Source organism: Lepisma saccharinum, chromosome 14 (assembly GCF_977018435.1).
Source record: "Lepisma saccharinum chromosome 14, izLepSacc3.1, whole genome shotgun sequence".
NCBI lineage: Eukaryota > Metazoa > Arthropoda > Insecta > Zygentoma > Lepismatidae > Lepisma > Lepisma saccharinum.
Window position 1 is genome coordinate 64,951,802 of NC_139242.1, and position 21,842 is coordinate 64,973,643.

Below are 21,842 nucleotides of genomic sequence, written 5' to 3' on the forward strand. Positions count from 1 at the left end.
GTAGTAGATAATGGCAAAAAAAAAAAAAAAATCAGTTTCAGAAAAGATGGCTTTTATTAGTCCAAAAATCACTCTCTTCCTTGGTAGTGTAGGGGAAAAACCTGGCAGCAGGACTATTAACTGATACACAAAACATGCTCTCTCCAAAATATCCATGAACTCATTTTTGAAATGTAAAAAATCCTAAATCCTCTTCTTCCCTCAGGCCTTCATTGCCGCTTTCACCTGAGCTTGCTGGAACTGGTGCTGTAATTTGCCAAGTGCCTCCCTAATGGTATCCTGTTTTTTGTCCAAATCCTTAATGAGATCATCATGGCGCTTCCTACAACGAAAAGTAAAAGCAACAAAATAAAAAAAGTAAGCACTTACATTATTACACCATTTTTTAATTACATACTTTTCATTAATTATGTCCACCAGGAAAAACATTTATCCAGTCATTTCTGCATAACTTCCAAAAAGTTTTGTACATCACACATTTACTGTATTTAGCTACTCCACATTTATTGTTCTGTACCAAATAACTGTAAAGAAGTTGTTTTTTTAATATGTTTTAATTGTTCCATTTTTTATATTCATGTATGGTAATGGTGGAACAGGTCAGCAAGAACTTCCACTTTTATATGTAATGTTGCCCTGATATACTGGTGGCAAACTGATAAAAATAGGCCTCTTTTTAATCTCACTTTTTGTTTACGAGTGGCAGCCATTTTTATTTTATTAATGTGCATTCTTGGTATTTCGGTGCTTTGAAGAAATTGGAATATCTTCTTTGTGGTTACCCATCGATATGTTTTTTTAAAAAATCCTTTTCAATAAAGGACAGGCTTCAATTTGAGTGCTATAAAATTCAATCAAATTTCATCCTCAATGCTAAATTTCAGCATTTGATTTTTAAAAATTAAAGTAACTTTTTCAATAAAGGAGAGGATAACAGTTTTGAAATTGACCTCCAGGAGACACGAAAGAGTAAAAACAAACTTTATTCCACCTCTCTTTCTACATAATCAGTAGCTGAGATAATCCAACTGCTGCAAAGCTCTCAAATAGCAGCAATGAGAACATGTGATAAAAATTACATCCATTTGTAAACCAGAAATAATAGATATTAAAGAAAACCTATTTTAAACTAACAACACACAACATATTAAAACTTAGAAAAGAGTTCAGCAACCATTATTGAGCCATTTTGAATAGAATCATCATAAAGTGTCCCTTGAACATACTAGAGATGAACTCTGATGAGAGAAACAGTTGGAAGAAGAAATGCAATGAAATACCCATAACTTGGCTGGTACTAAAACCCCAATTAGGATTTGGGAGCATGTTAACTGTTCCCAGTCACTGATCCAGTACTTCCTGACCTCATACAATAATCACATTAAATACCTGAGAATGGAAACATACTTACAGTTCACCCCGTATATAATCCATGCGTTTGGCTACATTTTGCTTTGCTTCTTCCAAATCTTGGCGAACTAAAACTGGACCTATCAATTTGAAAACTTCAGCCTCTGTTTTCAACATGTCAAGCTCCTGTTAATGAGAGTGAGAGTACACAGATATGATCATAAAACATTACAGTCATACAATAAACAATACTGAGCACATTCAAAATAACATTTGTATTTTGCAATCAAGTTCACTTTAGGTACAGAAGTGTCTACTGAAATCAAACCTGCATCAGCAACATTTTTCCAGACTACTTCTGAAAGTGGGGTGGGGTGGGGTGAGTGGACCACTCCCCCCTTCCTTCTTTTTCTTTCTTTCAATTGTTGCATCTGGTGAGATATATTTGCGTTTGCCACACTACATCTGGAAAGCATTATTCCAAGTTACAAGGGATTTCTTAACAATTCTGAAAAAGTAGCCAAAGCATACTTTTTTTCTTTCTTTTTTACAGAAACCCATTAGCATTACCAAAAATTGGTTTACATATTCATAAAATACATACAACACAGCATGCATTATGATCAGTGGCGAAGCGTCCTATGAGGCCAGGAGGCCGGGCCTACCCACGCCATCACTCTTTTAAAGGTGTATTTACTTATTTCGTCAAAACACATGTGATGCAATGGAAAAGTTTGGAATTTTCATTTATGATAATTACAAAAAAATTCTAACCCTGTCCAGTATACGAACTTTCCACGGAGTGAGGCACATTTGCTCGGGCCTCTTCTCTTCACATTCCGTCGTATGGTGGTATATGCGGGAAGCCTAATCTTACGAGTACTGTACGTATGCTTATAACGTGCTCCTGAGGCCGGCCTCGCGGTGTTACCTACTAGAACGAACAGAATATCAGCAACACTGCATTTCCGCCAGGGTTGGAAATTTGTGGTGTACCGGCATTTTTTGTAAACATTAGCATGTGTTCGTGCAGAGATATTTCTATTTCATTGTACATTCTCCATATTTTGTACGAAACTTAGGTTTTCCTTCCTTTCATCGACAAGTGTAAGTGAAATTGAAAATTACGGAGTAGGTGTAGTTCTGACTTCGTTTTCTGGTCAGAGTGCTGATGGTCTTGTTAATTCACCCAACACCGTAGCGTAAACAGAAAGTCTAAAGAACTTATATTTCTAAAGTAAGTCTTCATACCAAATTATGTAAATTAATATGCTAGTTACGCCTTATATTTACAAAGTAGTTTTACTTTCACTGGAAATAGAATAATTTACTTTTATCGTGAACGGGGATTTCCCCACTCGTTCCCTCTCTGTGAAAACTTGCCTTCTGCTCAGGACGCTACAAGGGAGCGTGGCTCGGAGCGCGAGTTTCGTGATGGTAGAGATTTGTTTGTGATTCGTGTCTTGTGCAGTGATCAGATTTATGCAAGAAGTGCCGGACTGAAATGCAAGAACAATCGAGTGCTTAATTGAGTGAAGATGTAATCATCGGTAAGGTAGGACCCACTTTTGGTCTTTCATGTTTCCTTCTTATAACAATCATATCTAAAATGTTTTCAACTATATTTTCCTTTGCAAGTAGCAGTGGCAAGTAACATAAAAATATTTTAAAAAATTCAAAGTTGTTGAAACGTTATTTAATGCGTTAACACTGTCGTTGAATAAATATTACAAGCAGACATTTTTTTTTATGCAGCCGACACAAGCGAAGAGGTAGGCAGTTTCGTTTACCCTGAAGGGATAACAAGAGAAAAGGGCGTTCAATGAGAGTACAATGCAAGGGAAGACTTTTTTTGGGGTTTAGGACAAAGGGTGTTGTGTTATGGGGTTATTGCGCGGGCCATGTCTGTTTCAGGTCTGGCGGAACAGGCCAGTGTTGTCACATTGGATTGGCAGAAAAGAGCTAAATTGCGCCTAAAAATTGGGACTCTATTCTCTCAAGCAACTTCATTTATTATAACCTGTTTATATGTTACATAGTAACCTGTCGTGTTGCCGGGTCCCAAACAAGGATCCTATGTTCTATTATCACGTAAAGGTGTCTACCAGTGGCGGAGCATGAGCTTTCCAACAGTGTAAGCCTAGCATGATGAAGGCTATTTCCCGTTGTGCTTATTTTGGGGCTGGCATATTGACCCCCCCCCCTTTTCCATTTTTTTCAGTTCCCTAGAATTGTTCAGAAAAGCCTAATTTTTGCACTAAATTTAACCTTACACCCCTTAAAAACAAAGTGACACTACACCAGATTAAAACTTCTGGAAACATCCATGAGCGTGGTGTTTTCATTGCTAGGTTGCGTTCTTCTACATTGAGAGGAATGGTTGGTTGATTTGGTGTTTTAAGTCAACTTTATGCACATTAAGGCTAATCGGGATTGGACCTACAGTTTAAAGTGGGATTCGAACCACTATGTGCCTCCACCAGGTATCGAATACATTAAGAGGAGAACTAATAATTATGTCAGTCTTATTGCTATCACTATGAATAACCTAACAATAAAAAAAAAATGCAAAGTTAGATAAAATATAGAACGAAAATAGTTCGATTCAGAACCTCTTATCTAAATGAATTTTAAAATAAACATACCTCTTACATGCTACTGTTCCATTACAACTTGTAGTTCAAATCCGGGCGGCGATTTTTTTCGGCAAAGATGTCAATCACAGCATCATGGAAGGTAAGGCTCTTCTTTAAATCCTTCAAGAGAGTTCTCTCTATTGCCATCAGCGATAGCTTAGTAAGTCTCTCTGGGTCTGTGTGCTGCGCAGGTAGGTGTGTATCCTCTTCAAGGCAGAGAATGTTCTTTCAACAGATGCACTAGTTGCAGGTATGGTTAAAATTAAGGCAGAAAGCTTTGTTGTTTCCGGAAGAGCATTGCACAGGTTTGTTGAAATTAAATATTTATGGAGGTCTAACACTGAAGGTTTCAAAAACTCCTGCGACGAATAAATAGCAGTAAGTTCGGTTTTCAAAATTAGAGGATCAAAATATCGTCAATATGATTTCAATAATGATTCGTAAGCATTTATTGGAAATTTCAGAGAATAATTTTGAAAATTATCAAAATCTAGCAAGGAGAGCAATTCTAGTTTCTGGATATCAGAGAATCTGTTGGCTAATTTGACTTTCATTGTGTCAATAATTTCATAGTAAAGTCTTCGGTAAGAAGCTTTCCTCTCATTACTGATGAGAACAATTCTCTGTCTTTTGCTTGGCACCTTTAAGTGTTCTTCTCCCAACCTGGCACTGTCGCTTTCGGACCACACTTTTTCAAAGTCTTCCCTCTTAGTACTCAAGAAACTTTGATATTCTTGTACTTTTCGAGTACAGTAGCCGATGTCATTCACTCTGGTTTGCAAATTTTCGAAAAGTATTTTAGCTGGTGGAAGAATGGCCGAAAATACAATTAACATAAAATTGAAATCAAAATCATGGAGAGTAGCAAAATATCCACGAGAAGAGAGACGCGTTTCTCCATCCCACTGCTCTTGGTTCTGTATCACTGATTCAAAGAAATTAATTAGATCTGTTTTCAACTGGGAAACAACTTCAACCAATCTCTCTGCATAGAGCCATCGAGTAGGAGATACTGATGGCAGACGTCTGCTTACCATTTTGTCCAGCGCTGCTTTCCTCTTTGAAGATTTAGAAAAGAATGCTGCAAAAGCCGACAAGGTTTCAAAAAATACTTTACATTCTTTGATGCCCTCCACAGATTGTTTGAGAACTAAGTTTAACTTGTGAGCATAGCAATGGACAAACAGCGCTGTCTTATACCTGTCTCTTATCAACTTTTGCAAACCATTGTGTTCTCCAGCCATGACAGCTGCTGCATCATAGGTTTGAGCGACTAATTTCTCGCCACACTGGAAGTCATTTATTACACCAAAAACATGGTCTGCCAGGGCAGCAGCCGTGCGATCCCCACTGACATCCTTAAAACCTATGAACCGCTCCTCTACGTTACCATTTGAAGTTACATAACGTAGCATCGATGAAAGTTGAGATTTCTGAGAGGCGTCTACTGTTTCATCTTCGATGACAGACACAAATAATGCTTCTTTCACTTCATTTTTTATTTTGTTCATCAAAGTTGCAATTGCATCAATCAACTCATTTTGGATATCGTGAGAAGTGCCAGCAAAAACTGTAGATGATTCCAAGTGATGACGTAGTTTTTCATCATAGCTTGCCCTATAATGAAGCATTTCTACGTAATTACCTCTATTGTTTGAATCTGAACCCTCCAAATGACCTCTGAAAGGGAGCTCTTGTTCCGCCAAAAAACAAGCAGTGTCGATTAAACAACCAACGATGTATCTATTTGCTTTGACTTTTTCGTTGTGTTTCTCTCGGTTTAATTTGAAGGCAAGGTTTAAACAATCTTCAATTCGCGTAGTTCCAAATTTCAACAACGCAATCTTTGAATTTACGTGTGCTACGGAGATCTCATGTCTTTTCTTTAATAAATGATAATTATTAGCGTCGCCGACACCTTTTGTTGTCAAAGCAGTTTTTTCTGTTGAAAAGAGAAGGCAGGGCCAACAGAAAAGTGCTGAATACTTTTTACAACCACATAACCAAGTATCAGCTTCGTACCATGAGTCACAAAACCGGCGCACTTTATTTTTTGTTTCCGTTACCATGCCTGCTAGAGAAGGAGTGGACCTACCTACATCCACAAGTTTCTTCTTTGCAGCAAAATCCTTGCTGGAAAACGGCGTCTTCAACAAGTTCTCCACCACACAATCACACTCGTTTTCTTCCATAATGCACTTCGTATCACACCACAGTATAGGGACAACTGCACCACACCGCCCACTTTTCAATAGATGGAAAAAAAAAAAATACCACGAGAAGTTAACGATGCACACAACAAGAAAGGGGAAACAAACCAAACCCAAAAGCAGCCACTGCCCAAAGCAGTGCTATTCCGGAGTCAGAGTGAAATATCCCTTTTGGAAATAAATAAATTCCCTCTCTGGCCTTATAATTCCCTATAATTCGTAAAGAGAGGAAGAAAAAATAAATTCAAAAATAAAATATAAAATAAATGCTCACTAATTGTAGAAGTTTATCCAGAAATTTCTATCAAAGGAGATATTTCTAAGGGGAGTGTAAAAGAGAGACAGACCATAAATAAGCTTTCCGTGCATTTTCGGAGAGTGTTTAAATTACGGAATGTAATTAATGAATGATATTTCGTTTGATATGATAATTTGTAAAACTGGTTCAATCTTAAGTTTTCATCAAACATTTAACTTAAAAAAACAACTTTTTGCACTATTTAGCTCAATTACTACAAGCAGAGTTCAAATTAAAAACAGAGATCTTAATATTTCCTATGTATATACTAACCCTACAAGCAAAAACAAGCGTTAAGTACATTAATGTATATATTATTATATTTTATCATTTTCTCGTTTTTTGCTCATTTTAGGTGTTTCTCTTTTTCCCATTCCTGTTAATTTCTTTGCTTCAAAATTTCCTTTTCCTGTAAAAAAAACCTCCTTGAAACACAACCGTCTCAAATTTCCTTTGCAACCACCTCTTCATACATAGTTGCCAGATGCTGCAGTTACGATAGAGACTTAGAAAGTCGTCTGCTACTCTTTGACTGAGTGCACTGCATACAGTTCTTGAAGTGAGGAGGGGAGGTGGTGCGGTGGTTGCTAGCTTTCTGATCTTTCCTTCAGGGGGATGTGCTCATTGGTCTTTGTCAAGTGTGGTCTTGAACAATGTGAGTTGCTAACACGCCAGCAATATCAAGATCGCCTTACTACAGAATGCACATCTGGCCAGTTTCCACTGTTTCCTGGCTAAAACCCAATAACGCTGTGGCTCCCTCCTCTTGCGGGGCAATCGGTGTCTCGCTGGACCGTATTCACGGTTAGCCAGTGATGCCACCCAAGCATAATGGTGCTAAACCTCGCACAAGTTTAACAAGTTGTTGGACAGTTGGAGATATAATAAAACAAGAGGGCCGCTGTTCGTGGGGGTTGAATTTTCTCAATCTTTTCACGTTAACGTCGAACCCATCCCGTTGGTTGAACCATTCTAATTTATATTATACGGAAGAAATTCCATATTTTACTTAACTATAGTATGTAGCTAATTAATAATGCAATTTTAAAACTCTAAAGTAGATGCATAAATTGAACTTGAAACTAGTCTTAGGAAAATAATAAATTATTGTTTTTTTATAAATTAATATTAATAATATATAGAGCCTAGAACAATATAGTAGCATGTAGCATAATTTCAGAGTATAAACGACACCATCGATGTTCGGTAAGGGTAAGGAGGGGAGGCCCTTCCTGGAAAATGAATGTCAACCATAAAATTATATATTTCACACATATAATTTCATTTCAGTCACAGCAAATTATGTTAATTATTGTAAGGGCATTGCAGAAAAATGTTAAACTTCAAATTGAATTAGTATCTTTTGAGGAGGCAACTCTATCAAGGGGGAAAATGCCTAGTTTACCCCCACCCCCTGGAAAAATACTGGTGGAAAGAAATACTGCGGACGTCCCTGAACAACACTTTTTCTAAACATGAGGTTTGCAACACTGCTGTAAGCCTCTGACCGAAGGTTTACAGACCTAGGGTTCTGGCCCACTCTTCTCCAAGCAGATAGGGTAGGCAGAGAGAAGGAGGGTAGGCACTGCTCGCTCGCGGTCAGCAACTTGTAAGGCAAAATTCAGAAGGCTTACAGCTTCCCACAGGCAGAAGGCGGGAGTTTTCCCATGTGCTGTGCCGCCTAGTGCTGAAGTGTTGCAATCTAACAAACAGGATCTTGAACACTGGTGTCGACCCAAGTTGAACTTTTAACTTGTTTACGAATTTTGCCACATAATTACATACATTTTACTGGATGTATTAAACTGTAAGCCCGGCTTACATGGCTTACATGGACGCTCCACGCCTGGTGTCTACTAACACAAGGGGTAGAACAAACTAGGATGCGAAGTATACACACTGAATGAGAGAGGTCACCTTTACTTTGTTTTTTCTTTAAAGCCCCATGGTGGTCATCCTAACACGTTACGAAGCCAGGTGACCTAATTGTGGTCATGCCAATGTTTCCTAATCATCTTTGATTCATTCTCCATACATTCTCATCGTCACGATTAACATAAAGCAGAACAAATGAGACGAAAATATTCAAAACTTAAATTATGTTTACTTGCACATACAGGTGTCAGAAATTCATTTATCTAGAAAGCCAAGACCGGAATTACAACATTCCTTTAGTTAGACAACATATAACAATGGTGTGTTCCTCGGTGCGAGGCAGTCTTGCTAAAAAAACTAAGTTGGCAGCAGTAGAACATACCAAACTGACAGTCGCTGAAAGTGTGGAATTCTGTCGTGTGGTCACGGCACAAACGTCAGACTGACCCGAAAATTATGGGGGGGGGTTCCACCCCTTTTTACCTCAATTGCAAAATGAATTTAGAAAAAAAGTGATGAAGAATTGACAACAGGGCTCGAGCACTATTCGGTGGATTTTCGCGATGTCCCATGATTGGTAGTTCTTTCTGGAGGTGTGTGCATAAATCAGGGGTTGAAAAAATACAAACAAATAAAAAAAAAACCAAATGAACAAAATCTATCGATGACATCTGGTGGGCGGGAGGAGAACGTCTAAGACATAATTATCGTATTGATGGCCGGTAACAACACTTTTGAAAACGTCGCGCCACAGGCAAGTAAAGAAGTGGTCTGGAGAGACATTGAACCACTCTCCATGAGTGGTTCACTCCCCCCTCCCTTTCTTTTTACATATTTAAGCAACTAATAGAAATTATCGCACTTTTGTGCCTACCCTGCTAGGAAATCTACGCTTCGCCACTGATTATGATGATCATGAAATCTGTAATGTTAGTAGTGTGCGATGTAAATAAGGTGGCCCAGCACTATGGTGGAATTTAAGTGGGCCAGATACATAACAATTGTAAATTGGTTCTTAGGACTTAAAATATAAATGATTAGAGTATTATAGAGATGTAGACATTGAAAATATTTTTAGTTTCCTTTGTCTAGTTGCAGGCTAAAAATTTTATTTTATTATTATTTATACATAGTGAAACAGTTTTGTTTTTCCTAGTTGCTAGTCATTTTTTTCATAAGAAAGTAATTGCTTGTTGTATTTACTTCATAATTTTTCCATTTGGCATATGAGGCATTTAATACAGAAATTTCTTTAGATCTTTGAAGGCTACCTATGTCATGTAAATTTTTTCAGTCCATGAGGACATTTGGAAGTGACTATATGTCAGATGATGTGTAAAGTCCGCGCGTTCATTATATCCCCATCGGCAATCCTTTGATAAAACTTAACACTGGAAACAATAGCCAACAATAGCCAGGCCGCTTCCGATAAGCGCGTGCACTCAGACGTTGTTGCCACATTTTCTTTACATTTCTTGTAGTTGCAAGGCGGAGCAGGCGGGTGCGTGAGTCTTTTCTCTTTACATATTGTTTAATTTGTTTGTTTCTCTTTCTTTTTCTTTACCCTTTCCTTCAATTTGGCAACATCGCTTTCCTACTCCAGTTTCTTCAAAAGAAAACCGCCCGCTTGGGTGTTTCTTTTAACAAAGAGCACCGCTCCCTTTGTTAACCGCTGGGGATATAATGAACGCGCGGACTTTATCTAATGTTTGACACATTTGCAACTATAAAATGAAACACATTATACAGGTAAAAATATGAACATTATTGATAGTATGTGATGATCATTTTCTCCTCAGCCTATGCAAGACAAAGTAGGGACATGCAAACAGCCTCAGGTAATTAGGAGTTGTTTTTTTTCCCCCCTGATTCATCACAGTATATATTAACTGCCCAATTACACCACACATGTCTAGCATTATTATTAAAAAATACAAGGGAAAAATCAAAAGAAAAAGTCATTTTGTATAAACACAAATATTGGGTGAGAATATAAGTTCTGATATTTGTCAAACATGGAAGTTGATTTAGCAACTATGAGATACAGTCTGCACATTTCATATATAAATTATACGAGGGTTGTGGCATAAGTCATGGCAATTTTTCTTTTCGCAAGAATGCAGGACCAACATGAAAATCTAAAATATACAAATGAAAGGGTACTGAGGAATGTATGAACAATACAGATCATGTGTACCAGATATAGGATAGGGAAACAAGCAAACATCCTTGAAGACAGCATCGTGCCACATGTGTTTACAAGTCAGAAAGCATGCATTCGCATTACAGGAACAATAGAGGCACATACTACAATAGGACACTATTCCTCACAGTGTCCACCAGCTCCCTGTGGCATTTGCTGTCATTTATCCACTGAAGAACGTTAATTTCCACTGAAGAACGATAATTTTGATACACGAATGCTGTTTATGCCACTGTGGTTGACTCAACAATGAATTACCACTGCCTGCCTCTCTGTATGATAACTGTTTGTAGTAACGTGTTCACATATTACATGTGCCACAATCATACTGCGGTACGACCGTTTAACTTTGAGAAAAAATATAGTTGCCATGTCATATGCTCCAGTGCTCATATGGGTGACATACAAAGTAAACCAACAATATTTATGTTTAAAAACACCTTACACAGCGGCAGTGGTGGTTCTGAACTACGTGAAGGGCTAGTAGGAGGAAAAATGGGGTAATAGAGAAAATTAGATCAATAGTTACATATTTATTGGATACCCTATTTTCTAATAAGTATGTGTAACTATTGATCTAATTTTCTCTATTACTCCACTTTTATCCTACTAGCCCCTCACCTAATTCAGAACTACCAGCTGCCACTGTCTTTACAAGATTATATGTTGATTTGTGTACCAATATAAGTTATCCATATACATTCCTCACAAAAAGTTTGGAATATTATTATATTAGGCAATAGGTGATAGCCACGCTGGCATATGTCGGCGAAACGACAAGAACATCCACCAGACAGATACCATGTGTTCTTGCATTCCAAGGCTGTCTCTATCACTAATTGTCTAACATAATAATATTCCAAACTTTTTATGAGGAGTGTATTATTAACTATAACACATACCTCCTTAACCACTGTATTCTCATTCATCTGGCTATCAAGCTGCTGTCGCTGAGAAAGAGTTTTCTGATAATCTGGAAAGACATTCAACAACAGCTATTACCATAGACATTACAGTTTTATTTTATAGACTTCTTTTTATATTTAACTTAAAGTATGGGCACAGAGAGAACATGTGTAACATGAGCTGAAGCCAAAATCATTTGCAGAAGCTGCCATGATTGTTCATACTATCTGTTAAGTCCATTTGTTCGCGTTCAGTGAGACAACTTTGTTCAGGAAAATGAGGCTTCGTGTTGCTTCCTTGCAATAAAATCATTAGAAACATTAACCCAAAGGTCTTAACAACTAATTTTTATGTAAAACGAACATATTGAGATATTTTGTATATTGTGGTGTGTTCATTTACCACATGTCATGCTTTATTATATCAGGTAGTACAAAAGAACAACTCATTCAAAATGGGAGTTACAATTCTTACACTCGTAAATGCATTATAAGACTACTAACATGAAAATATGAGCTGTGTACTGATGTTTAGCTGGATTTAACAACACTTGTTACACCACCTCAGTGGTTGAGCTCTTTGATTAATGTACTACGCTATCCTGTGAATCTCTGAATCCCATACCCGCGAATGGGTGGAGCTGAAGCAGTACACTCTGCTCCAAAAGCTGGTAACTGCAGTTACTTCCCTCCACCCTGCAATCGCGTTCCCTTGTAGGTGTTCACTAGTCGAGCCGTCTCACGTCAGTACTTGCGCAGAGGCTTGTTTTCATTTGCTTGAACCAGACATTCCTGAGACAGTATAGGATTCTTGCAACTAATTACAACTCATCATCATCATCATGATTAGCAAAACGTGGCACAAAAGCAATATAAAATAAGAAAATAAAAATACAACACATTTTAAATGAAATTTAAAGGACAACCTCGATGGAAATAAATTATTGACTTTCTTGAAAGGTGACACTGCAGCCTGTGCTAAATGAAGAAAATCAATTAATTTTATTTATTTATTTACTAAAGTTTCTGATAGAGTACTGAATGACCAAAACAAATGATGAGGTAAAAGTCGAGGACAGGACAAATCTTTCCAGGAGCAGTATTCAAGAATATGGGAGATAAACAATCTGAAAAATATGATAATGGATGATTGGTGTTGGTTTGATATTATTTCTGTTATTTAGCATTGCACTTCTGCTAATTTTGGCTAATCACGACAATGAGGATGAGTGGTGAAGGGACACTCGCAAAAAACACCCATTCCCAGGCTGTGATTCAAACCCAAGACCACTGCCATCGTAGCATGCTGTACTATCCATTCTGCCATGGAAGTTGGTGACTAGTTTTGGATTTCAGTGAACCTGTACAGGAGACCAAGAAGATGCATTACTCTTTTAGTAGCATCTGAAGTTTTTCATATTTGATAACACCGATATCTTTTGAGAGGAGACTTTTTTGATGGGATTGATTTGAAGAGACTAAAAATAATGCACTTTGTTCCTTGTTCACTCAACAGTCACTTAGCTGAAGATCAGTTGGGGATGTGGTGAAGAAAAATATGTCTTCCATTTAGGAGAGAATGAATTACTGTTTTAAGTCCACTTTATGCACAGAAAGGCTAATCAGGACTGGACCTACAGTTTAAAGTGGAATCAGAACCAATGAGTGCCTCCACCGGGTATCGAAACTGGGACCCCTCGATTACAAGGTGACGATGCTACGACTGCGCCATTACGGAGGCCCACCATTTGGAAGAAAACCCCTGGTTACAATACAATTTTTAGAATGCCAAGTAGAGGCAACGGATGCCTTGGAAACTGAGTATGCACCAGGCAATTTGTGCAAGTTAAAACATCCACCTTTACTTCGTGCAAAGTAGAATGATCATTTAGTCAATACAAAGTCTTGATATGCCACAACAGGAGAGGTTTCATATTTGAAAAACATTGTTGTTCATTAGTGTTATGGGGATTGGGTAAGCAACAAGAATATGTAAAATTTTATGTTAATTATTGTATTTCTCTTGAGCAATTTGTTTAAAAAAAATAGAAATAGGATTGAAATGCTGGTAATACAATGTTTTTGATGTTATGTATTTCTTACTTTTCGAATGCCTTCAGTACCTATTTTTGGATATTTAACTACATATTGTACTGAATTTTTGAACACAATTATTGGATCCTAATTATAAGGCAAGAGTGATAGAAACTAGGATCTATTGTTGAATGAGGATTGAAACTTACGAAATTCTACTTTAAGTATAATATGTTACCAACCAGAGTTCAAATGCTACTCCATACCTAGAATACATAATCTAGTATGCAAGGAAAAGTTTTTAATGGCCCAAGTTCCGATTGTTTAATCCTAACTAATCACTGTATGCATGCATTTTTAGCATGGTTCAATTTCTAATTATGCCTGTTAAGTAAACACACACAGTTAAGTAATCAACGTATTTTGTGGAGATTATTTTTTTCTGCCATGTACTACAAAATGCTTATTTCTTTGCCAGCAGCCATTTATTTACTATCATCTTGGATACACACTGCTGCTGCCATCTGTGTGTGGTTCAAAAGGGTTTTCTGCTTGAGACCTGTTAACGTGTGGGGAGCTATTGTCTTATTTCCAGCTTTCATATTTTGGTTAGATATGTCAACTTTTAGGATTCCTGGCAATACAATGACATCTCTACAATACTTTCGTGGTTACATTACGCAGATCAGGTTAGGTGGTTAGCATTAAAATATTGTCCCATTAAACCTGCAGATTTTCGTGCGAGGCTCAAAGGGAGGTTTGTGCTCAAGGTCAGATACTAGGTGATCAGGTGTTAGAAGCATTTCAAGGATGTTATTTTAATGCTGAGAGCCCTCAACCTGACACCAAAAGCATTACGGATGGAATACCCCAACGTGAAGTAAGTGTCAGCAATAAACAAATGGATGTATGTTAACCCCCACAATCATTTCCAGTATTTTAAAACACTTCCTAATACTCCTATAAAACTTGAGAATAAACATTAACTCCTTCCCTGTGGTGACCTGGAAGAGAAGTGCTACCAAAAAAATATCTATATAGAGCTGCAGCTGCAAATTCATTTCATCGTAAATAATAGCTATATAAAGACTGGCTGGAAAATGAAGCTAAGGAAAACTATATATAGACTCTGCCGCAAATAAGCATTCCATATTAATTTAATTAATAAAATATATTCATTTTTGATATTCTTAAAGTGCACCTGTTTCTATTTTGTACATTTTTGTTACTTGGTAAAATTTTGTTATCCGCAAAACTTATTTCTTCAATTTTACAGGAGAGAGTACTTACCGAACTGACTTTTCGTACACTTTTGAAAGGTCGTGACAATTTTAACTATGTTTACCTAACCGAACATAACCTTGCCGTGCATCGTTCGTGGTGCTATTTATGAATGGTTTGTAAGGCTATGTGCTTGGTTCGTGGGGCTATTCATGAATGGTTTCTGGGGCTACATGCATGGTTCGTGCGAACCCAGAAAAAAATACAAAATTAGTAACACAAAAGTAGGTATTTTTCGGTGAAGAATGTTGGAAACACTGTACACCCACTGATCATAGACAACGCTAGTCAAGATTTGCCTGCCATATTGTGTGTAACGCCACCAACGAACAATAATTACTCGATATGTGCAAAATTGAAATTATTGTCGTGAAAAAAAACGAAATCCCACCTTCAAGAATCCTTAGCAATGCAGAATATGTAAGTACCAATGAAAAAAAGAAGGAAATAAAGGAATTTCCGACGTTTGGAGGATACTGACATTTTAATACACATCTTTTATGAACCTTCTTCTTGGTACCTGGTTCATAACTTGAAACAGATTCAACTGGGAAATGTCTTCCTGTAAGCCTTGTAGGACATGTTCCTAAGTTGATCGAAGCAGTCAGGTTTCTAAGCAGTATACATCTTTTCCATAACCACTGATGAGCTGCTGAATGAGATTCAATTTGAAATCAAGAAATATATTTCCTCCTCCATTGCACCTATAAATGATATGGCTGTTGACAACTTTTCTTCCAGGGGAGGAAGCAGATGTAACTTGGTCCATTAGATCTATTCCTCCGATGTGAAATCTTTTGTACTGTACACATACCGTGGGTTTTCCTGCAACTTGCACTTCTTCCATAGAGTCCATCATAAATGGTACTCAGCATATTTACATACTTCTCGTCTCTCCACTTCATGTGCACCATCTTATTCTTGAACCTAACAATAGTTTCGCCTTTTTTCAACACTTTATCGTTTACTTCCTGACAAAGGTTCTTGTTCCTACAACATCTGTTTTGTTAGCGAGAAGAATCTCGCGAAGCTCAGGAGGCATAGAAACTGTCTATTCTGAGGGTGTATCCTTTATTCAATAAAGGCTCAATAAGACTCAAAACTATCTTCACAGGCTTGGTGAATCCTTTACTAATCTCTTCAGATAATCCAGGAATAGTAAAGGGGTAAGTCGTTCTTTTACCGGTGTACACCATAAGATTCCAAACATAGCCAGTTTCTGACTCTGCTAATATGTAACATTCAATGCGAAATTTGGCTCTCTTGAGAGGGATGTATATTTTCCACTTGAGCCTGCTGTTCCAGAGAAGCAATGATTCATCAATATTTATCTTTTTGTCTGGAATGTAGTGGGACTTGAACTCTTGAAGAAGAGAGTTGAGTACGTCCTGAACATCTTGTCCTTTATCAGATAAGTGCAAATATGTATTTCATGAGCAAATTGAACCTGTCTCTATAGATCGACCACAAGGAAAAAAACCTTGGGACGAAAAGTCCCTGTGCAACTTTCCCTTCTTCCCTCCACCTCGGGCCATAAGGGAGCATGGTCTACTCTCCCCCTCCCCTACTCGCGGGAGTACGGTGCACAGGAGTTGCGGGTCTGCGCTGGTTGTTTTGCTCGTGGTCCCACTATAGTAATGCACTAAGCGAAGAGTAGATATCAGTGGATTTTTAGTGTGGTAAGAATGGATTGTTGGCTTTTTAATGATCCCTTGTAGAATAATGAGAGATAAGAAAATGCACATCTCTTGTGTCCTCCCATAAAAGGTCTCTGCTTTTTATTCTCGTTTTGCTTGATCTTCTTTTCTCATCTCCTTCTTTACTAGCATATTTGTTTGTTTCATTCACAATAAATTCCATTAGCATTTTATCAAAAAAAGGGACAGGATTTCTGCTTACAAGTAAAGATTCAATCCATGTATCAGATGGAGAATCTTCATCTAATTCTGTATCTTTAGTCAAACAAAAAATAAATGTCTGATGAAGGGAGTGTGTGTTCTCCTGAAATCTCACAACGAAAAACTGTGTTTTTATGTTTGTAATGACCGTAGACTACAAGAGAAATAAATCATCTAATTCACTGCCGGTTGTGTCTTCTTCTTCAAGGCCCCTCTCATCATATTGATCACTTGGGACACTATCATCACTATGACTAGCTTGACTTTCAACTTCAGAAATTTCATCCATAAAATCATCATCTAAGTCGTGTTTCAACAGGAACTGAATATTACTACGTCTGAGTTTTTCCTTGCCATTTAAAAAATTCTGTTCAAAATGTACAACAGAAAAATGTACCACTAGCACACAAACAAAAAGAAATGCTACCGATCACAAAGCAGTACATGATAATCCAAAGAAATGCTACCGATCACAAAGCAGTACATGATAATCCAGTGTGTCCATATAACAGCAATGGTAAAGCGCAGGAAAACGTTGGGTAAAAATGTCAAAGCCGGGAAACTGATTTCTTTAAATTTACAGGAGAAAGTACTTACAGAATTGAGTTTCTGTGGAATTTCGGAAAGTCGTAGAAGTGTTTTCTCGCATTTTTCAATATATTTGGCCGCTAATTCATGTATTTTTCTATAATGTCTGTCCAATGCACAAAAGCTGTTGCTTGCTTTTCCATCCATGTACTTGAACCGGATGTTGTGAGCATCTGATGACGTTATCCCTGGTAAGTGTTTCCGGAGCAATTTTACAATACCGGGAATTTCACCATTTTGTTTGAAATTTGGCATACTCACTAAATTAGGGCTCCTAATCACGAATGTGAAGTTAAAATTTGGCGCTCATGTGTCAAACTTGCACAGGGTCAGTCATCGCAACCGACATTGCACAATTGCTCATTATTTATCGCAAGATTTTCCGTTTCGAATACTTAAAGAACGAAATATATATATTCCTGATATTACTACGACACTAAAATTTAACTATGTTTCCTAACCTAACCACGCGCCAATGGTTCATGGGGCTAGCCATAATTCAGGAATTTCTATATGTGAGCGCCAAATTTTAAGTGCAGATTCGTGATTAGGAGACACAAATTAGTAAGTATCTGAAATTTCAAACAAATTGGAGAAATTCCCTGTATTGTTAAATTATACCATGTTTCCAAACACACAGTTTTTTCACTACATTGCCCACCCTAAAGCAACCTAACCTTACCGCGATGGTGCATGGGGCTATTTGTGGATGGATATACGATCCAGAATAGTTTTTGGGGTAGTTTTTTCACTATATTGTCCAACCTAAAGCAACCTAATCTAACCTTACCGTGATGGTGCCTGGGGCTATCGTGAATGGTTTTTGGGGCTATTTGTGGATGGTTATACGATCCAGAATGGTTTTTGGGGCTATGCGGGAATTTTTCTGTTTAGGTTGAAACACTGCTTTGCCGTTTGAAACACAGCATATCGACAACGCTAGTCAAGATTTGTCCACCATTTTGCATGTTGGTAACACTTTACTATAGGGGTAACGGATTTCTTACTTTTTACAGGAGAAAGTACTTACGCAAATCATTTTCTGTAGCGTTGTGGAAGTTCGTGAATGTAGTTCCGATCCATTTTAATGCAAATGCATGTTGTTTTCTGCCAAAATCTCTGTCCAACACGACGTTTCTGATACCGCCATTTGCTTTCTGCATGAGAGCACAATGTTCTGTGTGTTAGATAAGGTAAACCCCGTAGTCAGTGTTTCAAACTCGCCGTGTTTTCACTATAACATGACGTGTCGAGTATTTTAATTTTTTTTAACTATGTTTGCCTAACCTAATTCAAATCCGGGCACGAAAGTAGGAATTTTCCGGTGAACAAGCTTGCAACACTGCATAAATTGACAAAAAACTCTCACAACCCGTACGCTATCACCATAATGTGTGGGTACTTGTTTACTACCCTTCAGACACATTTATTTATTTTTACAGAAGAAACTACGGTACTACTTTACTATACCTGAAACACCTGGGAATCATTTTTCGCACTTTTTTACATTGCTAACGTACTATTCTGCATTCCGGAACCCTTATTTAGGTGAAATAATTGAATTTGTTAGGAAAGTAATGTATATTTCTTACATTTACGAGTACTTACTGTTGTTGTTTATTTCCACACACAACATGGCGATAGCTTACCGTTGATCATTCCTTGAGCCAGAAAAACCATTGATGTTAGCCCAAAAATTCACGATAGCCCCACAAACCATCACGGGGACGAGGTATGCCTACTAGGTTAGGTTAGGCCTGTTAGGTTTGGTTCCATTAGCACTCCTTTCGTTCAACTTAGCATATACGGACAATACGAGAGCATATTGTGCTCTCATGCAGGAAGCAAATGGCGGCAGCAGCAATAGCACATCGGAAATAGATTTTCGTACAAAACCACATGCATTCGCATTAAAATGAATCAAAATTACATTCCCGAACAACAACGCTACAGAAAATAATTTGCGTAAGTACTTTCTCCTGTAAATTTGAAGAAATCTGTCTCAGGTATAGTAAAGTGTTACCGAAACTACTTACTGTAATAAGTTCCTGTAGCATTGTCGAACATCGGGAAGGTGTTTTGTGTGATGTGGGAATGTTTCATAGCTGAAATTCATGTTGTTTGTTGAAAATTAATTCTCCGACGGAGAATAGCGTTTAGCGCGTACACCTTCGTACACCATCACGCGTCGTGACTGTATCATGACGCGTCATGATTGTGTTTTGTTTATGTTCATTGGGTATCCAGTGTTTCGAACTGTCTGCATTTGCAACGAGAGTTGGAAGGATGACGTGTCCTGGATGCGTGGTGAAGTTTGTACCGGGTTTGGAGGATCCAGTGGATTTTCTAATTGAACATGGGGTCGTGATGAAAGGAAACCATTGGCGCTAGCTCCACGAACCATTGGCACGTGGATAGGTTAGTTCTGTTAGGTTAGGGAACATAGTTAAAATTTGGTGTCGTGTTAGTATCAGGATCTAGAAATTGGAAATAATTGCGAACCATTGGCACGTGGTTGGGTTAGGAAACATAGTTAATGCTAATGGAACCTAACCTAACAGGCCTAACCTAACCTAGTAGGCATACCTCGTCCCCGTGATGGTTCGTGGGGCTATCGTGAATTTTTGGGCTAATGTCAATGGTTTTTGGGGCTACCCGTGGATGGTTTGTGGGAAATAAGGAACAACAGTAAGTACTCGTTAATGTAAGAAATACACATTATTTTCGTTAGAAATTCATTATTTCACCTAAATAAATGTTCCGCAATGCAGAATAGTACGTTAGCAATGTAAAAAATTGCAAAATAAATCATTGATAGGTGTCTCTGGTATAGTAAAGTAGTACCCTTTCTCCTGTAAATTTGAAGAAATCCATCTCTGGTATAGTAAAGTGTTACCAAAAATATATTGTTCAAGTACTGATAAAGCATCAACGATGGATTGTAATAGCATGAAAAAGAGACATCTACAAAAGTGACGTGCCGCCAATACAACCGTTAATCTTTAAATACCGTCTCTCTCTCTCTCTATATATATATACATATATATATATACACACACACACACACACACACACACACACACACACACACACACACACACACACACACACACACACATATGTAGACGCTCAGCAAAAAACGCCCATTTTTAGATAGTTTATATATAGATCCATCGCAGGGAATGGGTTAACATTCGGAACCGTTACCCTACCAGAGAATTCGCCTGAACATGTGAACAAAATATTCTACGGCAAATTTAATTTCCCCACACCAATATTTTTCAAAGTCTTACCCTTTTGAATTTGCTTGTAATTGTCAAGTTCTTGCTGTATCTTCTTTTGTAGCTCTTCTGCCATCTCGAAACACAAGATGTGTAACTTTTTTTTTTTTTTTTAATGAATGTCCACTATTTGTGTCCGAAACCAAAGTTCTTCGGTTCTTTGTCACGCTTTTCAGTCTTGATCTAATCTGTGGTCTATTCAGTCACAACAAGGTTGATGGATCTTCCTCTTCGCACAACAGTTTTCTTACGTTGTGTTCTGACGTCAGAGGAGATATGCGTACGAGGTTAAATTAGGCCTGTTAGGTTAGGTTCCATTAGCGTAAATACAATGGAAATTTATTATTTAGGCTAAGAGAACTAAACATAGCAAGCCTACTGTAACAACGTAGGCACTTAGCCTAAAATTAAAAAGCATTATCCTATGACGTCAGAACACAATATTACTCAATTGTTGTACGATAAGTGAGACCCAAGCTGATGTTCACAGATTACTGCGCATAGTACGCATTGTACGAATTGTACAATGCCGAATGACACGGGGCAAAAAAGGAAAGAAGACCACTCTCCACAGACAATAGACTGATGAGTACACCCCGAGAAATTTTCATAAATTTTGCCTAGGCCCTTCATGGGCTGTTGCGCGACGGATTATTATTATTTATTCGTATAAATCATGTCGCAATGCCACAAAATAATTATTTTTCACTTGAATGAAATGTAAGGTAAAAAAAAAAAAGAGTATAAAGTTCCCTGTGCACCGTGCAAAAAGGCACATTTAGGGGTTGTGGGTCTAGAGCCCCACACACGAGCTCTGCCTAATTTGAAATAACGTGATCAACAGCACGCTCCGGCCTCCTTCACTCGTACAGGTCCCCATTGATATGAATAATGTGTGTTTATTTGAATAGGTCAATTTCAATTTTACATATTGTTAACCAAGGTGTGGGATTCTTTTCAGGGAGGGCTAACGTAAGCATGGCATTTTTCCAGGGGAGAGCAAACGAGACATATTTCCCACTTAACAGTATGCCCTCCTTATAATACACTCCTTCAGTTTGAAATTATTGTGTCTTGAAATAAAATAAATTACGACTAAAACGAAATCATGTGTGAAAATCTATACTGATATATATAATTTATTGAGAGGCCAAATATAAACTCTAGTACAAATTATTTGTGTAAAATGAAAAATACACAGCATTTTCTTATTCATATGGTATCATTGTCTTCAAGGTACCTTCAAGTGGTGACACAGAAAACTAGTTTCTAGAGTTCACTTA

The 21,842-nt window shown here is 37.7% G+C and overlaps 1 protein-coding gene across 1 annotated transcript; it reads right to left on the minus strand.

The window, feature by feature from the left end:
- Positions 1 to 6: 6 nt before the first annotated feature.
- Positions 7 to 20,665, minus strand: LOC145998975 (prefoldin subunit 6-like). The gene is made up of 4 exons (XM_083135819.1): positions 20,572 to 20,665; positions 11,475 to 11,545; positions 1,412 to 1,536; positions 7 to 322 (listed from the first exon to the last, which is right to left on the minus strand). Exons 1-4 carry the CDS (start codon positions 20,633 to 20,635, stop codon positions 202 to 204), a joined length of 381 nt encoding a protein of 126 aa, XP_082991945.1. The 5' UTR covers positions 20,636 to 20,665; the 3' UTR covers positions 7 to 201.
- Between the last annotated feature and the right edge of the window lie 1,177 nt (positions 20,666 to 21,842).

Excerpts from the sequence above, each read along its gene's own strand:
- LOC145998975 (XM_083135819.1), bottom strand. The coding sequence starts at position 20,635 with ATGGCAGAAGAGCTACAAAAGAAGATACAGCAAGAACTTGACAATTAC. Across the intron at positions 11,546-20,571 it reads TTACAAGCAAATTCAAAAGG|ATTATCAGAAAACTCTTTCT; the intron begins GTAAGACTTTGA and ends ATGTCTTTCCAG. Across the intron at positions 323-1,411 it reads GATTATATACGGGGTGAACT|GAAGCGCCATGATGATCTCA; the intron begins GTAAGTATGTTT and ends TTTTCGTTGTAG.